We start from the raw sequence: 21047 nt of genomic DNA, 5'->3' as shown, positions 1-21047 counted from the left end.
TACCTGGCATGTAGAAAGTGCTTAATAAATGTTAGTTCACATAAATATGTGTTCTAAATCAGCAGGCACTGGTATTGCGGTTGTCATGTGTCTGGCACTGTCACAAACACTTTGTTATATTGGTTGGAGCATTTAGTCTGTTTATGTTTAAGGTAATTATCAATATATATGTTCTTATTGCCATTTTGTTAATTTTTTTCCTTCTTTTGTTCTCTTTGATTTGGTGACTCTCTTGAGTATTATATTTGGATTTCTTTTTCTTTTTTGTGTGTACATCTATTAAAGATTTTTGGTTTGCAGTTGCCATAAGGTTTTTAACACTTTGTCATATTAACTCATTTAAATTACACAACAACCCTATGTCATGGGTACTACACTCTCAGCCATGCTTCACAGTGGAGAAAACAGAGATGCTCAGAGGTTGTTACATGCTCAAGGTTACTTAGCCAGCTCACAGAGGAGCTGGGACTGAAATCCAGGCAGCTTGTTTCCAGAGTCCACAGACTCTCCTCTTGCCTCTGCTGCCTCAGGAGACGGTCATCCGTCTACACCCTCAGTCCTGGATCAGCCGATCAGGGTGAGTGAGTGGATGTGTCGGGGCCTCAGATTCCAGATGTCTGTGGAAATCCGTGGAAGAATCGTGGGGTTACTGTCACTTCCTGTGTGTGGTCCCAGTCTGGTGGGGTCCTCCTCATGTTCTCCTATACCTGTGGGTCTCCTCTGGACACTGATGGTGACCATGGGAGCTGGGGAGCTCGGCCCCCCATCTCCTGCAGGGAGACCTGGTGCCCTCCCTGGGTGACGCAGCTAAGCCAATGCCTTTTCCCTTTGCTGGCAGAAAGCTTAGTAATTCTTGACCACCCCTTGCCCTGCCCAGTTGAGGTTTAAAAAAATGCTTCCTTTTCTGGCCCTGGGCCACCTCCCACTGGGCTTTATTGCTTTCTTGACACCCTCAGGAGCCTCTGTTGCCCTTTAAAAGGGGCAGAGCCCGGAGTGGGCTGGCGGCCTCGGTCCTGGAGATAAGAGTGTCCCATCCGGGAGAGCAGGTGGGGCTTTCCCAGCCAGCGCAGGCGAGCACCCTGTCCAGAGTCACCTCCGTCCTGATGTCTGCAGAGGTGAGTGCTCTGCTGGCCTCTTCCTCTGCAGCCTGGCCCGTCCAGGGGTTGCTGAGAATTAATTCAAGGTCGAGGCCCTGGGGGCTTCTTTCCGGGCTTTCCTCCCACCCGTGTCCCTCTTCCTTTTCCCGACTACAGGCAGCTGCATCCATGTGTGACGTGGAGTTTGATGGTGTCAAGGTGAAGGAGCCCAACAAGGGGGGCAGGTTGCGCGGGTCCTGGTACGAGCGGTTCGTGCAGCCCTGTCTGGTCGAACTGCTGGGCTCTGCCCTCTTCATCTTCATCGGATGCTTGTCAGTTATCGAGAATGGGACGGACACTGGGCTGCTGCAGCCGGCGCTGGCCCACGGGCTGGCCCTGGGCCTGGTCATCGCCACCCTGGGGAGTATCAGGTGAGAGCAGCTCCGAGCACTCAGCCTGGTGCTCACCTGGGGTGCTCACCGGGGGTGGGGAGCAGAGCTGTCAGTAGGGACGCCTGGGCCCCTGTCCAGGATCCCAAGAGCAGTAGCGATAAGAAAGTAGGCTTGGGTTCAAGTCTTGGCTCCTCAGTCTTTGAGCTCTGTGGCTTTGGGCAGGTCACTCTCCAAACCCAACCTTCCCCACCTGTGAAATGGGAACAGCAGGGTACTGTCTAAATCTTATTTCTCAGGCCAACACAGGTATGGTGCTGACCACATGTCAGGCAATACTCTAAGCCCTTTACAAGATGGCAACTCATTTAATCCTCCCAACAACCCCATGGGGTAGGTACCGTGATTAGCCCCATTTTCCAGCTTTGAAAGTAGAAAGGTCAGGACACGCATCCAAGTTTCCATGGCAGAGCCAGGAGGCAAACCCAAGCTGTCTGGCCCAAACCCGGTGCCTCATGGGGAAGGCACAGGAAGAAATGATTTAAAGAGCTTAATCTACGTAAGCACTCAATCACTGTTGGCTGGTGTATTATTGTCGCCATTAGGACGGGGTTTGCTCCAGCTTTGGAGGCAGCCGGAGAACCCGCCCAGGGGCAGGGAGGGCCGAGGGCCTCCTCTGGCTCAGCCTTCACCTGGACGGGAGCTCCACGGGGAGGGCGTGGGCTCCCAGGAGGACCAGCCGCCATGATGAATGTCTTGGAGGGGGCTCCTGGCAAGGTGACCTAGAACGTGGTTGGTCTGTATTTAACCTTGCACAGGAAACAGATCTGAGTAAGGAAATTAAAACATTGTTTCCCAGGAGAACAGAAAGGGAAAGGGGACTCTTAATATTTCTCTTTAAACATCCAAAGGAAGCTGCAGGTAGAATGAAAAACACACGGTCTTCTGTTCCGGAGGGTCTGGGCTTGGAGGCGACCTTTGTCATGTCTTAGCTGGTTGACCAGGGCAAAAAGCTGAACCTTTCTGTGCAGTGGTATAAATGGGGTATTACTACTAATAATAGCTGATATTTACTGAATACTAACGATATGCTGGTATTAACTATGTATATCATACTCTATATGAATATGTATTAATTATCTTTGCAACAGCCTTGATGGGGTAGCGATCATTGAGGCTCAGAGAGGTTATGTAATTTGCCCACAGCCACACAGCTTTTCTGCGGCAGATCTAGGGTTTACCCAGGCCAGCTGGCCAGCGAAAACACCTGTTATGCACTGTAGTAAACTGCCTACTGAAATACCAGCCGGTTTTTCCAACCATTTGTTTCGTCAACAAATATTTATTCAGTACCTCCTGCGTGCTGGGCTCTGACTTTGAGGTTGTGGAAGCACCCAACACAGCACCTAGCACATAGTAGGTGTTCAATAAATATTTGTTGAGCAAACTAAGAAACTGTCTTGGTGGTTTTATTGTTGATGAATGTGCAGTCAGTTTCTGGAATGGGGTGGTGTTCCATCCCTCTCCTGGTTGAGCCATGCTCTGAGTAACTCTTTCTCTCCCCCCGTTTGGGCTCGGTGAGATGGTGGAGAGGCTGATGGCCAGAGAGGGTTCTAACTCTGCAGTCTCCCGTGTGAGGCTGCCGCCCACCTCCACCTTCATTCCTACGTTTCAGCAGGGCCCAGGCTATGCTTGGTCATGGGCCTGAATTGAGGCCAAGAGGGCCTGGCTGCCCCTCCTCCCACCTACTGAGTCTGAGATCAGCTGACACTTCCCAGCCTTGCAGGAAGCTCACCCGAGGGCCTGTGCATATAGCTGGGCCAGAGAAGCCGGGGCAGCGGGTCCCGAGATACCAGCACGTGGAACAAAGTTCTTGTGTCCAGAGCCCAGGTCCTCTGTCTGGTCTCAGCTCAATGCCCTGTGTCCACTGGGGGAGGGCAGGCCCATTGGTGGGTTCTACACATCTAGGGTGATTCCCTGGGCTTGGGGTCACTCTCCTTTTTATTGGGGGTGTCCATTCCATGCACAAGAGGGATTTGGTGGGCCAACCTCTCAGGATAGCTCCTCCATCTGAGTGGGACTAGGATGTCAAGAGAGTAGCAGGGCCTTGGAGGGGGCCTCCTGGTTCTGGGACTTGGACTGGTTGGACATCTTGGTGAAAAGGAAGGCTCTTTGCCCACAACTAATGGAGGGGCTAGTCAACTTGAACCTGTTTTTGACCCTAGGTTCAACTTTGTCTAACCCCACTTCACATCCCAAACTTCAGATCCCAATCCCCAACTCAATCATGACCCTCCAGACTCATTTCTGATTCCCAATGCCATTTCCACGAACCTCTAATCTCAATTTTACACTTAATGCTAATCACAGTTTCAGACCAAAACTAGAAATTTTATTGGTTGAGTAGTTAACCAGTCAGGAGCTGTTGTTCGGGGCCTGGTTACTTCTAAGGGGAGGCCAGGATACCGCTCTTGGGCTATGAATTTGGAGCCTGGGGTCTCATTCTGACCTGTGGCCACAGCTCTGAAGGGCTGGAGGGAGCTCTGAGGGAGTCTGGAAGGAGAGATGATTTCTCACCGCATTCTTCCTCTGGGCCATTCCGGGATCTGAGCGTGGGACAGGAACCCGGCTGCCCTCCTCTCCCAGGCTCTCCCCCATATCCGTTACCCCACCACCCGGCACCTCAGGGGAAAAGAATGTGATTTGGTGCCTGTTTCCTACTTGGGCTGGCGCTTGATTGACTCTGGCCCTGCAAAGCCAACCAAGGGGTGGGGCAGCTATTGGAACCCATTCCCTTGGTGACAGCCTGGGCTTTGGCCTCACGACTCCTTCTGCTTTTGTGGGTGACAGTGGTGGACACTTCAACCCTGCGGTGTCCCTGGCAGCCATGCTGGTCGGAGGCCTCAACCTGGTGATGCTCCTTCCCTACTGGATCTCCCAGCTGTGCGGAGGACTGATCGGGGCTGCCTTGGCCAAGGTGGGTGACCCCCAAGGGGACTGGGCTGGGGGGCTGGCTCTGACGGGGCTGCTGGGGTGTGTGGGGGGTGGGGACTGTCCGATTCTTTTCCTGTTGCCTCCAGTGGGATTGGGTGGGCCCTCATACCGGGGAGGGGACAGTCAAAGGGCCCTTTGTTTCCTCCAAACCCACTCTGTTCTGTCCATGTCTGGACACAGCCCTTCCCTGGACAAACCAGGAAGCAGAATTCAGAACTTGAGTTTTCTGTTCCTAAGTCCATTTCTGGCTTCGATAATTTTATTTTTTTTAAATTCATTAACTCTACAAACATCTCACTAAGCACGGACTGAGGGTACAGGTTGCATGTGGTTATTCTTGAGAAACCTGAATGGATTTCTCTCCGTGTTCTCCAGTTTGCCTGCCTTTAAACTGAGTTACGCCACCTTTGATGGGAGTAAATATTCAATCACTGGTTTCAGCCCAAGCTTCTGTAGTTTTACACGCCACTCCGTGGCTGGACTGCTTTCCTCCTCTCTGCCTGCCTGGCTTCCTTTTTTCTTTCTTCCCTTCTCTCTCTCTCTTCCTTTCCTGCTATTCTTAAGCCTCAACCTTGCTTGGCGTGTGCCGAGGTCGAGGTTGGGGGGTTGGGGAGGTGGAAGGAGGTGGAGGGGGCACCCCGTTAGCCTGGCTGGGGTTTGGTCTGTGGCTCTAAGCACTGCCCATTGCAGACTTTGGCCCCAAATCCCGTTTTGCTGTCTTTCCTGCCCAGGTCTCCCTGTGCCCCCATGAGACTCTGTTCCCCTGTCTGTTTAGAAGGGGACCCAGACCTTCCTGTTCTGATTCTCAATGTAAAGCAGCGTCCAGACTCCCCCCAGGCTGGGCCCCTTGCAAACTTGTCAGACATGGTGGAGACCAGGGCAGGGCAGCGGCTGCCGTTCACGGATGCGCCCTCTCTGCCAAGCACTTGACATAAGTCCTCTCTGCTCATCACCCACCACGTCCCCAGAAGCCAGGGTCAGTCCCTGGAGAACACCCACTGCCTGGGCTGGGAGCTACTATTATTATCAGCCCACTTTACAGAGGAGGAAGCAGACACACAGAGAAGGCAGTGACTTGCCCAAGTTCAGCTGAGCTGGGGAGCAGCAGAGCCCCGGATTTGGGTCCTGGGTCCAGAAGCTTGTCTGCTGTGCTGTCTTCCCTCCCCCGGTGCTGTGATGAGCCTGAGGCCCATTTCCTGGGAAGACAGTGGGGTTTAAGCTTCAGGGCTCTCCTCCTTTGAAGGGGTCTTTCAGAGGGCTGGCAATGTAGTCACCTGGTTATACGTGTTTACAAAGTTGGTAAAAGGAAGATATTTTTGTATTCTTTCTCAAAGAGGGTCATCTCAGTTCCATATACTTCAGGCCCACTGCGCCTGGAACCACCGCTGGGTTATCCCCATTGTACAGGTGAGCACAGTGAGGCTCAGAGAAGTCCAATAGCTCATGCAGAGCCCCACAGTAGGAACGGTGGAGCTGGGGGGTGGATCCAGATGTGTCTGCCTGCACACTGGCAGGACCCTCAGCTGTCTCTACCCTCCTCCATGAGGCTGAGTGACTTGACTTCTCTCCACAGGCTGTGAGTCCCGAGGAGAGGTTCTGGAATGCGTCTGGGGCGGCCTTTGTGACAGTCCAGGAGCAGGGGCAGGTGGCAGGGGCGGTGGTGGCGGAGATCATCCTGACGACACTGCTGGCCCTGGCCGTGTGCATGGGTGCCATCAATGAGAAGACACAGGGTCCTCTGGCCCCATTCTGCATCGGCTTCTCTGTCACCGTGGACATCCTGGCAGGGTGAGTGCCGCTCGGCCTTGGGACTACAGTGCTCAGCCTGTGGCCAAGGCTTGGCTCTGGAGGTGGGCCGGCCTGTAGAGCTTACGTGAGGGTCATGGACTCAGCTGCCAACAGAAGCTGTGAAAGTAATGCCAGTGAGGGACATGGGCTGGCACTAGGCAGGCAACAGGGAGTGGCGGGGACTGTGGCATCCAAGGAGGCCACCGCCATGCCCCTCTGATAAGTTACTGCTGTGTGGGAACATGGGCTTGGGGTGACCCTTCTAGTTTCATTCCAGGGAAGGCAGAAGACTGGACTTTTATGTGGATTTTCTGATTTTTGTAATATCAGTAGAACATTTCTGCAGGCTGTGTTTACCCAGCCAACAGGCAGCCAGGTAGAGCCTCAGACTTACAAAGCGCTTCCACACCCATTGTCTTGTTTACCTCGAGCCTCTCAGCACACTTGGGAAGGAATTAAGGAGACCAGGTTGGGTCAGGGATTATTTCTCCCCGTGTAGATACGAGGAAACGGAGGCTCAGAGAGGACACGAGTCACTTATTTAAGGTCACTGGGCAGTGGCAAATTAAGTGGCAGATCTTGGGCAAGAGCCACTGTTAAAAGGGGATCAAGGAGACTCTCCCTAAAGTCCAATTCCTTCCACAGAACCAAGTGTAGCCTTTCTGGGCTCTGCCCTCCAGGCCTCTGTGTCATCCTTTGGGAGGTAGAGCCTCGAGAGGGCTGGGGAAATGCGTGTGCAAAGCTGTGGCGGTGCTTTGCTGCCCCCTAGTGGCTTTCGCTTCACTTACAAGCCTGTTGACTAGTCCTTTCAGCATCAAGGTAGTGGCCATGAGGGTCCAGTGAGGGGTGAGTGAATAGGGCAAGGGTACAGACAGGACTACAGAGGCTCGCCTGGGGTACAGTCCCTCTAGGGGAGATGCTGGACCCCAAGCTTCTGGTGCAACAAAGTCTTCAACCAGGTCAAACACTTGCACGTGAGTTATATGCGAAACATGGGATCTGTAGACATTTTCGCATTCACTCCTAATCACCTATGAGATACACACTTTCACCTCAGCTGAAACCCGGCGAGCTTAAAGAAAATGCACAGCTAGAAAGAGCTGGGCTGGGTTTTCAATCTAGGTCCATTTGACCAAAAAGTGGACAATTGCTTGACTTTGCCTTATCAACTCTGGAGAGGGTCCAGATCCATCTTCTTGTCCTATCATCACGGAACAGGCACTCCTCGCTGGCCATCCTTCCAGAAGGGTGTGGGGGGAGTGGCAGACTGTATGCCCAGGGAGGAGTCAGGCCTTCCACTTCCTCGTGTTAAAAGCCTCTTTACCTAGTAGTCTTCTTTGGAACCTCCCAGGGCCATGACATGGTAGCTTAGAAAGGGGTCTGGAGTGTGCACCCAGGCCTAGTTGGCATAATGAACGTGGGTGAGTTGGGGCTCCCTGGCTGGGATTCTGGTGACCAGTGTGGCTGGGTGTTTGCAGGGGTGCTGTGTCTGGAGCCTGCATGAATCCTGCCCGTGCCTTTGGACCTGCTGTGGTGGCCAGCCACTGGGACTTCCACTGGATCTACTGGCTGGGCCCGCTCCTGGCCGGCCTACTCGTAGGAGCGCTCATCAGGTAGGAAGGTGATACGGGGTCATGACCCATCTGATGGACATGGCGAGAGTTCCCAGAGTGTCTGGGGCTAGAGGGTGAGTCTCACTTGGGTTTGGAGAAGAGAGGAGGGAGCCTCCTTCAGAGGCAAAGATTATGGCTTTGGGACCTTTGGTTACAAGTGGCAGTAATCCATCTGAACACAGCTTTCATCATAAAGGCGAACTCACTGGCTCACATAATTGAAAAGTTCACAGGTGGCACTGGCTGCAGGTAGGCGCTCAGTGTTTTAGGGCTTGGTCCTTCTCATGGGCTCTGCTGTCCTCTGTGTAGGCTTCATGCGTAGACAGGTTCTCCAAGAGAGGCAAAGCTGCCCACCAGGCACTCCAGGCTTGTACCCTTGCAGCTTAACAACTGCAGAGGAAACAGAACAGTTGTTCTAGTGAAAGTCCTGAGTCTGCTCTTCACCGGTTTGGACTGGCCCAGCTTGGGTCATGTCTACCTCTGAATCAATCCCTGTAGCCTTGGGACCAGGCGCTCTTACTGGCTGTGTCTGGAGCATGAGCCTAATCCTGGAGCTGGGGTGGGATCAGCCTCACCCGAACAACTGTATGGACTGAAAGTAGGGAGGAGTGGCTCCCCACAGGGGTGTGTACAACTCAGGGGAACTTAGCCACACAGAAAACCAGGTAAGTGGTGCCCCCAGAGCATGCATGTCAGGAGCCGCCACTCACATGAAACACAAGGTGAGCAGTGCTCCCTGGAGCTGTGCCAGGGACGACACTGATACTGTTATCAGAAGGAGAACATCTGCCTGACTGCTTCTCCTCCAGCTCTCTTCTTGTGAGCCTCAAGGATCCACAGGGTCCTGTCCCCTCTGCTCCAGGTCATGCAGGGATACAAGTCGGTACAGCCGCCGCTGTCTGGGAGAGGCACTGGGCTGGGCTGATCCAGACTGCTTGCACAATTGTGCGTCTGCATTTCTGACTTAGCCCGTGGCTTAGTGCAAAGTATCACGAGTAATTCTCAGATGCTTTCAGGATGGCAGAGATGGGCATCTTCAGGAGAAGGGCGGGAAACCCAGCAGGAAAGAGTCTCTCCCTCTCCCCAAGGAGATCTGGCTACCGAGGCTGGAAAGGCTCAGGAAGGCATCTCTCTGGAGAATTCTGGACCTGGAAACATTTGATGAAGGGCTGGGTCTCTCCATGGGATATCTTTTTTGTAGGTTCCTCATTGGAGATGGGAAAACTCGCCTAATCCTGAAGGGACGGTGAGGCTGAGATGGAGGGATTCCTGCTGCCCTCGGGGCCCTCGGTGGACCCGTCCTGGACTGCAGACAAGACAGCTCTGCATTCCCTGCCTGGCCAGAGCCCCTGAGGAGTGACCGCCTGGCTTCCCCTGACTTGGGCCTGGCTTCTCAGATGTGCTAAGGCCTTCAAATTCCTTTGTGCTCTTAAGAGACCTCAGCCTGGGGAATGTGTGGCCAGCACGGCCCAGAGGGAGGTAGAAAGAGCACAACAGAAGAGCTTTTCTTGATGGGGAAGGTCCCAGGAGCAGAAGAACGGTTGGAAGAGGTGGTTGTTTATGTACCTCAACTCATTTCCCTCAGCCCTTTTCTTCTTTGTTCCCTGATTCCTCTGTGCTGTTTCCCGGCTTCCTGAGCTGTCAATCTAGCTTTGCAATAAATGGTTCAGTGTTTCCTCCTGCGTGCCCACTGGTTGGCCTTTCCTTTCGGAAATGGACACTGCTGCGGAGGAAGCAAAAGTCCGGGTTGGGCCTCAGAGGTCCAGGGTCCTGTTAGCTGGAACTCAGCTAAGAGTCCAGCGCCGAGGTAGCTGGAGTGCAGACCAACCCGGAGCTCATCTTCCTCTCAGCCAGACCCCACTGGAGCTCTGTCTGGACCATTCCAGAATCTATTCCAGATCACAGACCTCAAGACCCCAATGAAAAGCCCACCGCAGACTCCAGGGTCTGGTTCAGCTCCCAGCGCTTTCCAGGACATGGGCTTGACCCCCTCACTGCGCTCCAGCTGGGGATGAGGGCAAGGGCGGGGTTGGGGGTGGGCAGGGCTGCCAGGATTTCCCAAGGGAATGTATCATGTGGCATAATACAGGTCTGGACAGACAGACGTATTTGGATGGAAGACATGAGTATATGACTAAGGACAGAAAAAATGAAAAGACATTCTGAACGTCACACCTCACCAGCAGAGTGTGCTTCTTCTCTGTGAGAATCTATGAGGTAATCTGTGGAAGATGGTCATTATAACATCATAAAGGGGCTACTAGGGAAAAGTAATTCTCAACAGCAAACAAAGCTGTCACCCACTTCTCCCAGACAAGCAAAATACTGAGTAAAAATGGAGAAAATGCTCCTTGGAGAAAATCACTGATACAGAGACTGCTTGTTGAGAAAATGGACACTATCTACCCAAACACCCCCAACCTTCTGGAGGAAAAAGAGAGTGACAGATTTGAGTAACAACAAACCTAAAAAAGAGAAAAGGGCTACTCAGCCAACATGTGCTCAGTGACCTGAAGGTGACTGTAAAAACAGCTACTAACACTGACTGGGCACTTCCTATACGCCAGGATCTGCTCTGCATTCCTCCCACGTGGTAATTTATTTCATCTTCACAACAACTCTGTAGGTACATAGTGTTGTTATTATTATTATTATTTTTATGTTACATGTGAGGCACAGAGAAGTCAAATTACTTGCTCAGGAGCACTCAGGCAGTGGCAGAGCTGAGATTCAAGCCCAGCTGGTCTGGCTCCAGAGTCTGGGATGTTACACTGTTCATGTCTTCACGTCACCTACAGACATACAGCTGCGCTTACAGACAAAGAGCCAACAGCAACTCTTAGGGGAAAACAGAGAACACACACAGCTGTTAACAGGGGAACTATGCAGTAATAAGCCAGGAACATCGAATGATGAGAAGGAACCATCAGGGTTAGTCAGGAAGGGAGGCGTCTTTTCTGGAAGAACATCGCGTAAGAACTTGTAATCTATCCAGCAGATCACATGAGGAGGGCGAGCAGGAAGGGACGGCGGCATCATGTGCTTGAAGAGCCCGCACTAAGAGAGGAAAAGCAAGTAACCTGACGAAGGCGTGACACTATACACAGGAAACCCTGAAGGCTCTGCACGGAAACTGCTCGGGCTGCTCGCACAGCCACCTCTCGTCCGTGAGGCCTGCTGTTGTCTGTGGCAGTGTAATCCAATAAACTCCTTTTCTAGTCTCATCCTTAAAAACAAATAAACTACTAGAGCTGATAAAAGAATTCGGCAAGGTAGCAGGATACAAGATTAACATACAGAAATCAGTTGCATTTCTTTACACTGACAATGACATACCAGAAAAAGAAAGAATCCCTTTTAAAATCACATCCAAAGAATAAAATACTTAGGAATAAATCTGACCGAAGAGGCGAAAGACTTATACACAGAGAACTACAGAACACTGATTAAAGAAATTAAAGGTGACTTAAATAAATGGAAAGATATCTCATGCTCTTGGATTGGAAGAATTAATACTGTTAAAAAGGCCATAGTACCCAAAGCAATCTATGGATTTAATGTGACCTCTACCAAATTACCCAGGACTTTTTTCACAGAACTAGAACAAATAATCCTAAAATTTATACGGAATCACAAAAGACCCAGAATTGCCAAAGCAATACTGAAGAAAAAGATCAAAGCAGAAGGAATAACCCTTCCAGACTGCAGACAATACTACAGAACTACAGTAATCAAGTGTGGTATTGCTACAAAAACAGACATATGGATCAAGGGAACAGAAAAGAGAGCCCAGAAATAAACTCACAGATCTATGGTCAATTAATATTGACAAAAGAGGCAAGAACATACAATGGAGAAAAGACAGTCTCTCCAGCAAGTGGTTTTGGGAAAACTGGACAGCCACGTGTAAATCGATGAAGTTAGAACACTCTCTCACACCACACACAAAGATCAACTCAAAATGGCTTAAAGACTTAAATATAACACAAGACACTATAAACCTCCTAGAAGAAAACATAGGCAAAACATTTTAGGACATAAATCTTAGCAATGTCCTCCTAGGGCTGTCTACCCAAGCAATAGAAATAACAAAAATTAACAAATGGGACCTAATTAAACTTATAAGCTTTTGCACAGCAAAGGAAATCATAAGCAAAACAAAAAGACAACCTACAGAATGGGAGAAAATATTTGCAAATGATGTGACTGACAAAGGTTTAATTTCCAGAATATTTAACAGCTCATACAACTTAGTAACAAAAAAACAAACCAATCCAAAAATGGGCAGAAGATCTAAGCAAGCGATTCTCTAATGAAGACAGACAAATGGCCAACAGACACATGAAAAAATGCTCAGTATTGCTCATCATTAGAGAAATGCAAATCAAAACCACAATTAGGTATCACCTCACACCAGTTAGAAGGGCCATGATGAAAAAGTTCACAAATAATAAATGCTGGAGAGGGTGTGGAGAAAAGGGGACCCTCCTACACTGTAGGTGGGAATGCAGTTTGGTGCAGCCGTTAAGGAAAACAGTCTGGAAATTCAGAGGTCGCCTCTCTGGGGAGCCAAAGCCGCTGTTTCCCCTCCAAGTCCCTGGAGCTATCATGGGGTTTGGAGGTTGTGACTAGCTATGTTCCTCGTGGTGTCTGAAGCCCAAAGCATTTACTCTCCGCCCTTAAAGTCTAATGTTTTGACTGGTTTAGAGGAATCGAAAACTTGTAGCCTTAGAGATTTTTATTTTCCCTGTAAAGTCTCTCATCTAGTTCCCAGACCTGAGTCAGTTCACAGACCTAATGTCTGTTAAGGAACGGGAGATCAGATGATCTCGTGGAAGAACTCTGAATGACACCTCATATGAATATTCCGAGCTTTTGTCTTTGTTTCCTCCAAAAAAAGGTTACAGCCATTTACTCCAGGAAAACATAGAAAACGTACAGGGACTCTTCCATCCTGACCTTGAGCCGTTGTAATTCTTGAGAACCTTGGTGCTACTGTGGTCGGCTGCACAGCATAGAGGTTCATAAAGTCCAGGTGAGACAGACACTGTCTGGAATCCACCTCATGTTTAGGTGAACGGTCTCTCTAAATCCGTCCTGTGGTTCTTCTTCCAGTTCCTACGGGCACAGTTGGAAATACACCCTCAGCAAGTGGCAAAATCTCGATGCCGGCTCTGTGACCCACGGACTGTGGCTGCCACGGGAAGAAGGGCCAAGTGGAGGCCCCTGAACTCTTGAAGCCAAACAGTAAATCAGAAGCAACACTGTGTCTGCGGGGAACAGCCAAGTCTTGTTCCACCGTGAAAGGCTGCGGGTGAGGCCTCGCTGGGAGTACAGGCGGCGTGTGCCTCCAAGGCGAATTCCGTTCTAGGATTAGAGCCACCCGTTATTTGGGACAAGGGCGGTGGTCACTACCAGGATGCCGCTGCTGGCGAATAGCTGTGGACCCACAAGAGACCCCCGCTGGCTGTGGGGGAGCAGTGCCCGGGAAAGAGGCTGAAGTTCCCCTCAGCTGCTGGGACCAGCTTCTGTTATCTCTTGGATAAGTTCTCTTCCCTTAATAGAAGAAAGCCATCAAATTATGGCAAAACCCAACGGGAGTCATTTATTTTAGACATTTATTTCACATACAAGTTTTCAAGAAGACATCTAAGTGAACATTTATACGGAACGACGAGTACAATGAGCAGACATACCTTCTACTCAGAACGCACTCAAGAGGCAAAGCTTATGGCTACACCAGTCACCCAGACGCTCCCCGCTCGGGGCCTCCCCAGCTCCCCAGGGCTGAGTCTTGCCTGTTGTTGGGCGCCACACCTCACCAAATAGGCTTTCTTCACTGTAGCTACCTGTCATTGCCCAAAACATTCCAGCAGCCTTGGCAATCACACTTGGCTTCTCTTCAGATGAGGAACTCAGGCCCAGAGAGTCTGATGTGTCAAACAAGACTCAGAAGGTGTCCTTTGGCTTCTGGTCTAGTGCTCAGTCTACAGGGCAGGCGGCCCTGAGCTGTTTTAAGTATGCTGTGAAGTTTTCCTCTCTAAAAAAAAAAAACTAAGGTTTCCTTCCAGATAGAGTCAGTTGTATGTGTAATAAAATCACCAGTAAGAATCGAGGTCTTCATGGGAGTAACAAAATAATCCTAGGCAGGGATACAGGCCAGGTTCCAAAGTGCCTTGGGTAAGAGGTCAGAGAATAAAATGTCTATTTGTTTATACCACTTTTAAAAAAATAGGATTTGGGGCAATTTTTAAAGATACAAGACAGGATTAAATAAATATAGGTTTCAGGTAGTTGGTTGAGGTGAGTTGTAAGTTTTGCTTTTGTAAGTTTCTTTGTTCCAGCAGCTAGAACAAAGAAAGAAAAGCAGTAAGTTATAAACAAATAAACAAAAATCACAGTGTTTGTAAGGTAACCTTTCCTTTTTCCCCCAGCTTTAGGATCAGAGCTTTCCCTGGTACTGAGAGATAGGAAAAAAACTTTTTCCAATGGATCTTCATAAAGGCAATGTTATGTGATATGAGTCACATTAATCAGAGTATGACTGTTATTTTGACTTTCATGTGCCACCTGAAAAAAGATAAAATACAGTCTTGGTCTAAGATGGTGAGCAGGAATTTCTATTCAGAAGCAGAGACACAGTTCACTAAGGTAATTTTTAATACAAGTTCCAGGAGCCGATTTACAACTGGGAAACAGGTAAGGGAATCCAAATTCCACCTCAGCCTTGATCCCAGACACATGAGACAGACAGAATCCGTCTCTTCCACTGGAGGCAGAAGGGGTCCTGAACCTCCCTGGCCACTGGGGAAATCTGGGGGACAGAGGTACTGAATATGATTTTAGGCAATCAGAGAAACTCCTTCCACAAGTGAAGGTGATTTCTTCACTGAGAAGCCACTGACCTGTAATTGACAGGAGCAGAACAGGCACGACCTTTTGCTGCAGTACGTCCTCCATCTACGGCAAGTTCCTTGAGCGCAGGCACCATGCCTTTTCTTCATTTTCATACCCCTCGCTGTGCCTAGAACATAGCCTTACACACAACAGTGCTTCATAAATACTTATGAGTAAATCTACTTTCCTGAACCATGCTTTGATATAATTATCGCTCCTGGGTACTTATTACTAAGTGGTGATTTCTATTAATGCGCATCTTCTCTAGAGGGGGAATTTCAGAACATCTACACAACACAAGCGCACGCCCGCCGGCACCACACACACCTTCCTGTGCTAGGCACACTACCAACATGAAACTGCACTCACCATTAGAAGTCTGTAATTCAGACAACACAGAGGAAATCAACCTACTGAGATGCGAACAATTCTAACAGGTCCAGCAAGTGTAAATAAGGACCATTGATCAATGTTTGCCTGAGTCACCTGCCTTCCAACAGACCACACTCTATTCTGGCACCGTAAGTTGGATTTCTTTCTCCACTGCCTGCCCTCCTTGGTACTTTGTTAAACAAGTTTCAAAAGATTCAAACATACTCAGATGTCTTCAGATAGAAGAGCATCTCACAAAGGAAAGGAGAGACGAGACCGAAAGAATGATCTACACACAGCCCTGACTCTGGTTCTCTTCCCCCTAAACTTATGACTTCCCTCTCCTCCAAGCAAAGCCCCCCTGAGGTTTACCATCCTATGAAGGCTACAAATGCCACTGGCCTCATCCTGAAGTAACGCCTTGCGTGACCAAGTTCCTGGTTTTCATCCACATCCATAAATGAACTATGTCCCCACCTGAATCCGTCCTTCAGTATTTATCAGGCTAGTGCTGAGGGTTATCAAAGAGATTTTTCAGACTAGCAGGTAAATGGACTGGAAGTTTCTGTAACTATTTCTACCTCTCCTCAGTGAGCTACAGAGTTGTATAAATTACTCAGAGCACTACAGTGAGGTTCATGATCCTATGAACAGGGACTAGCCTGGAGAGCTGGTCTGGATGGAGGAGGCTATCTGTGCTAAAGCAGGACTAAGGAGACCAGGAAACAGAAACGTTTCAGATCTTTACCTCAGTTCTTCCCTACCCACTGCGAGTTTTAGAAAACGATTATATTATACTGAAGTGTGGGCTGGGAGGCATAAAATACGCCAACATCCCAGTCATGCCCTGATAAGAGCCAGAGGAGTTATAGGGTGGAAGTAGACTGGGTCTGAAATTCTACTTTGAGTGAGACACGCCATGAGCATGCATGCTATTCCATCTGAGGAGGGCACGGTAATTCAGAAGAGTCGGATGAGGGCACCCAGAACAATTAAGAGGTAAGTACAGGACATACAAGAAACAGTAAAAGGAATGGGATTACTTATAGGCTGGAGAAGCGGCCGCCAAGGGGGTTCAGCCTTCAGGTACAGAAAAGGTCAGTCCACAGAGGACGATGGATGATGAGCTGCTTGTGGAGGGCAAGGCATTACTTCAGCGATGACACAGATTCCATCTTGGCTATTTAGATCAGCTTCTTGACACAAAAAAGACACACCGCAACAGGAGAGGAAAACTGTAAAATCTTCCATCTCCCTTTGTGAATATCTTCTAAACCAAGATGGATCTGATGCGGTTCTTATCAGACTCCTGGACGTTCTACCCACACGTTAAACTCCGATCAAGTTGTATCCACGACCGCACGTGGTAGATAATGAAAACAACTTTGTGCATTTTTTTCTCTCCTTCAAAACAACTCTCTCCTACACAGAGGGGTCTTGGATGTTGCTGGATTTAGCAAGCCCATCACAGTGGCTTGACTCGTTATCTTCGTGACTTTGTAAAGGAAAAGTTGAGACGCAGAGGAGAGGAGCAGACTGATCAAGTTAGAGGCAGAGGCGAGAACAGGATCCAAGCCTTCATTTTCTCAAGCTTATCCTGGCAATGACTCTTCATAGCTAAGACTGCCTCCAAGAGTGAGATTAGGGTAAAATGGCTAAAGGGTCATTTAGGAAGAGAAGAGATCGTGTCAAAAAGTTTTCCTGAACTCATCAGTCTTCCCCTTCTGGGGGTGCTCTGGGAGATACATGGGCGGAGGGAGCGGCTGCAGCTTCTCTCTCACGTGGACTTCCTGATGTTTGGTAAGAACAGAACTCTTACTGAAATGCTTGCCACACTGGGTGCACCCATAGGGCTTCTCTCCGGTGTGGATTCTCCGATGCTCCCGAAACCTTGTACAGTTGCTGAAACTCTTCTCACAGTCCCCGCACTTGTAGGGGCTCTCACCAGTGTGGACTCTCCGGTGGGCACTGAAATGAGAACTGTTGGTGAAGCTTTTCCCGCACTCGGCGCACTGGTAGGGCTTCTCTCCAGTGTGGGTTCTCTGATGGATGATGAGACTCGAGCTCTGACTGAAGCACTTCCCGCATTCTCCACAGCTGTAGGGTTTCTCCCCAGTGTGGATTCTCTGGTGGGCGCCAAAGTTTGAGGAGTCGTTAAAGCTCTTCCCGCAGTCAAGACATTTAAAAGGTTTTTCTCCTGTGTGGATTCTTTGGTGTCTGATAAGACTCCTGCTTCTACCAAAGCACTTCCCACAGACACTACACTTGCAAGGATTTTCCTTCTGGTGGCTCACCCGGCACAGAAGGCGAGCGCTCCTCCCAAAGCTTTCTCCGTATCTGAGAAGCCGGTAGGGCCTCCTCCCCACGAGAGGCCTCTGATGCACTACAGCTTTCCCTAAGTCTCTAGGCTGAGACATCAGCTTTCCCTGTCTGACTCCTTGAAGGCTGTCCCACTGTCTTCCTGAGATGCATTCCCTTTTACGACATTTACCTGGATCAATATTCTGGGACACGCCCCCTTTGGGCTTTTCCATTAGGGCCCTGTGCGGCTCCATGTCCTTACACACTACCTGTGCGGCACTCTCCTTGATGCTGTTTCCAATTTCAAAATCTGAAAAGAAAAGACAATAAGAACTTCAGACCAGTCCTGTATTAAGACAAACACCACGGCGTCCAGGCCTCGCACGTCAGGACCCGTGTGCCTCACCGGCTTCGGGGGTGGCGACTCTCCTCGGATGCATTAAGCCCTGTTTTCTTTCAGTTCCCTGAAGAGCCAGTAACACCCAGCACAAAGTAGGCCTTTGGAAATGTTTTCAGAACTGAGTTATAATCCAAGCCATTATCCCCCATCTGTATCCTGATTAACATGGGAGCAACTTAGCTCATTCCCCTGAAATTCCACTCCAATTCATCCTGCTTTCAACATTTCTCATCTATACCAACGTACACTAAACTTCACCAGTGTTTAGAGTAGATTCTAGTAAACAAGTCCAAATTCCTCAGTGGATTTCTCAGTTCATCAACACTGAATCATATCCTATCCAAGAGCCTCACTTTCTTCTCCTCAAATGTCTCCTGTCACCTTGTTTTTCTGGCTGTCTCCCACATAGACCCCACTAACTCACATCTAATTCTCACTGTTCCCCAAACCAGAATTACCTCCTCCTCACTCTTTCATCTACAACCCAATGCACATCTTGGATCCCAGCTTCTCTGGTAAGTTTTCTGGACAGAGGGCATGACGTGTTGAAGAGACCCGGGCTGTGAATCAGACAGCTCCGGTTCTAATGCCGAGATCCATCCTGGTCACGTCTTAACTGTGTGGTTTTTGTATTAACTTTTTATTATGGAAAATCCAAACAGACAGAAGAGTAGAGAACAGCATGTATACTGAACTTCCATGAACCACTTACCCAACGAGCTACTCATGGCCAATCTTGGTTCATCTCTATTCCCAGACACTCTCTGCTCTCTCCACTCAGCTTATTTGGAAGTGAATTCAGACATTGTATTATTTCACCCATAAATACTTCATAACCTGTGTAACATAGGCCCAGTCCAGGGTCTTCCCCCTAAGCACTTTGCTGCACTGTCATTGTTTCTACCAGCTAATTGCACCAGCACTCTGCTTCCACCCACTGCACTGAAACTGCTGCTGTCCCCCAGTCCCCAGCGGGCGGCTGCGGCACGCACTGGAAGAGGAGGGCAGCCACCAATTAATCCGTTAACTTCGGTGAAAAGCCCTAACAATGGCATCTTCTGAAGTGTTCTGATTGGGTCTAGCACTATCCTGGGAGCTGGAGGAAGTTACAGCCCAGTAGTTGGCTCAGACGAGCCTGATAATTTGATGACAGGTCTGGAGCTCACCATAAAAAAACAAGATTCACAAGAGATGGTACCAAAGGACCTTGTTTCCAAAGTGATCAGTTTAACAGCTCCAGTTCCAGAGTTAACAATTTCAGCTTTCATACTGCAAATTCCCGTATAAATACTACTGGAGAGTGCATGTGTGAACTTCCTTCTCTAATGCTTGTTTTGAATAAGCATAGAGTGTAGGAAGGAAGACAGTAACAGGTAAGGCTGGCACAGCTCAGATTAAGGATGGCTGTGGAACCTTAATGCAAGTCTAACAGAGAAAACTGGTGTGGAGACTTGTACTGCAGTTCAGGCAAGAGAGAGAAAGACTAAACTAAGGTAGTGCTCATGGTGACTAAAGAGGGGGCAGATGGATGTTCTACAGCAGATGAAAAAACATGTCATCTGCCTGGATGTAAGCAATGGGAGAGAAGGCATCAAAACTACCTCTGTCTCGTAAGCCTGGATGACCAGTGGGGGGACACAGGGAAGAGCCACGGTGTGGCATGAAAGAGATCTTAGTTTTGAAAATTTAAGTCTGGGCTACTGGTGAGATGCCCACAAGAGCGTCCAGCAGTCAGTGGGAAACAGGCAGGTGCAGCTGGGAACCAGAAGAAAGTCTCCATCATTCTGCTTCTGCCCATCACTTTCCTCATGCACGCCACACATAACTGAGACATTTCTGTTTTGAGCTTACAGACACACCTCCTTGATCAGAGTTTTTCTCAAGTATAATTCCAAGTTTTTCTTTCCCACAGTATTTCTAGGAGATATAAAACATTATCTGTCCTATACACACAAAAACCGAGGCTGAGATCCCCAAGACCAAACCTTGCGGTAACGTAAGCTCCTCCCTTGCACAGAAGCACCACGAGAACGGGGACTCTGTCTTATTCATCGCTACCTCCCCTTTTCCTCAAATGGCACAGGACACGCAAATATCTATTTAATGAACAGTCATTCACGAGCGATGTGCCAGGTGTGATTTGTCAGTAAACCCCTTTCTCCTCTTTCAGACCACAGCCCCTGATGATCCTTACCACTTGGGCTTTGCAGTAGACCTGGCGGTCCCCGGAATTCTGGCTCTTGAACAGTTTCCTCCTCACTCATTCTCTCGCTGCCGGAATCTTCAACTACTGTCTCCTGTGAGGTCTCCTCAGGTTCCCAGCCTGGAGGTCCCTGGGGTTCAATCTCAACATCCTCTCTTTCTTGAACTGAGGGTGATGGGACTTGTTCTGGGGTGTTGGTGGGAGGGGCGGATGCCCGAGAGTTAATCAGGGCATCCATCTCCCTGTAGAAGGCGCAGGACTCCAGCACATGACCATTTTTCACTTTGCGGTAGCTCTTCTGGAGGCTTTTGAACTTGGTCCGGCACTGTTCTGGCGTCCGGAGGAAGCCGCACTTGCGCAGCTGCTCAGCCACAGCCCCGTACAACTTGCTCTTCCGATGACAGGCTTGGAGTGCTTCGTAGAACCGAGTCTCCCGGAGGATATCAAGAAAAGTCTTGGTTTCCTCGTAGCCCCAGTGCACACCTGCCATTCAAGGATAACGTTCAAAGATACAAGGTGTCTATACATTATAAAATATAAGTACAAGAAAACAAATTCCATTTCCAGGGACTATGATATGCCTGGGAATAGGCTCTGAAGAAATGAGAAGGTCTATAGAAAAAAATCTATAGTATTATATTGAAAGACATAAAAGAACTAGAAAGAATGGAGAGGCACTATGTTTCTGGATAGGCAGACTCAAGTTGTACACATATCAATTCTCAAATGAATCTATAAAGTCAAAATCCCAGTAAGATTTTTAAATCAAAACTGATAAACTGATCTCAAAGTTTACTTGTTAGAATAAAAATGCAGTCTCCCAAATCTGTCTTGGCTGTGGTTATTAAGGGTTGGGCTGTCTGTCTTTTCAAAATTGTTAAGAATAATGGATCAGAACCCCAATAGGAACTTTCCTCTCAAAGTTCCTATCATTCCCTTAGCCTGCCTTCTTTGAAGAGCAGAACTAGGTCCAGAGTAGTTTCTGATCTACTCTGAGAGATGAAATGATCTGCA

General features: G+C 49.1%; 2 protein-coding genes across 4 annotated transcripts in view; one reads left to right on the top strand and one right to left on the bottom strand.

Annotated features, from left to right (window-relative positions):
- Nucleotides 1–21047, top strand: part of AQP8 (aquaporin 8) — a 41736-nt gene that overhangs the window by 17547 nt on the left and 3142 nt on the right. The window contains exons 2-7 of one of the 2 annotated variants that reach the window (XM_006186672.3): nucleotides 957–1115; nucleotides 1254–1507; nucleotides 4316–4442; nucleotides 6033–6247; nucleotides 7726–7860; nucleotides 9062–9542. In XM_006186672.3, coding sequence (XP_006186734.2) covers nucleotides 957–1115; nucleotides 1254–1507; nucleotides 4316–4442; nucleotides 6033–6247; nucleotides 7726–7860; nucleotides 9062–9110 — 939 coding nt within the window. In that variant the 3' untranslated portion in view covers nucleotides 9111–9542. Of the gene's footprint in view, nucleotides 1–956; nucleotides 1116–1253; nucleotides 1508–4315; nucleotides 4443–6032; nucleotides 6248–7725; nucleotides 7861–9061; nucleotides 9543–21047 lie in introns of those variants that run through there. The other variant, XM_032460828.1, reaches the window with a different exon arrangement.
- Nucleotides 13440–21047, bottom strand: part of ZKSCAN2 (zinc finger with KRAB and SCAN domains 2) — a 15409-nt gene continuing 7801 nt past the window's right edge. Inside the window, exons 6-8 of one of the 2 annotated variants that reach the window (XR_004312760.1) lie at nucleotides 20025–20516; nucleotides 14766–17740; nucleotides 13440–14207 (exon numbers count right to left, since the gene is read on the bottom strand). Coding sequence is in view for 1 of the 2 variants with exons in the window: in XM_006186673.3 (XP_006186735.2) it covers nucleotides 16818–17740; nucleotides 20025–20516 (1415 nt within the window). In the remaining variant the exon portion in view is untranslated. Of the gene's footprint in view, nucleotides 17741–20024; nucleotides 20517–21047 lie in introns of both variants that reach the window. The other variant, XM_006186673.3, reaches the window with a different exon arrangement.

The sequence above is a fragment of the Camelus ferus genome, chromosome 18, assembly GCF_009834535.1.
Source record: "Camelus ferus isolate YT-003-E chromosome 18, BCGSAC_Cfer_1.0, whole genome shotgun sequence".
NCBI lineage: Eukaryota > Metazoa > Chordata > Mammalia > Artiodactyla > Camelidae > Camelus > Camelus ferus.
This window is presented reverse-complemented; position numbering and strand designations above follow the sequence as displayed.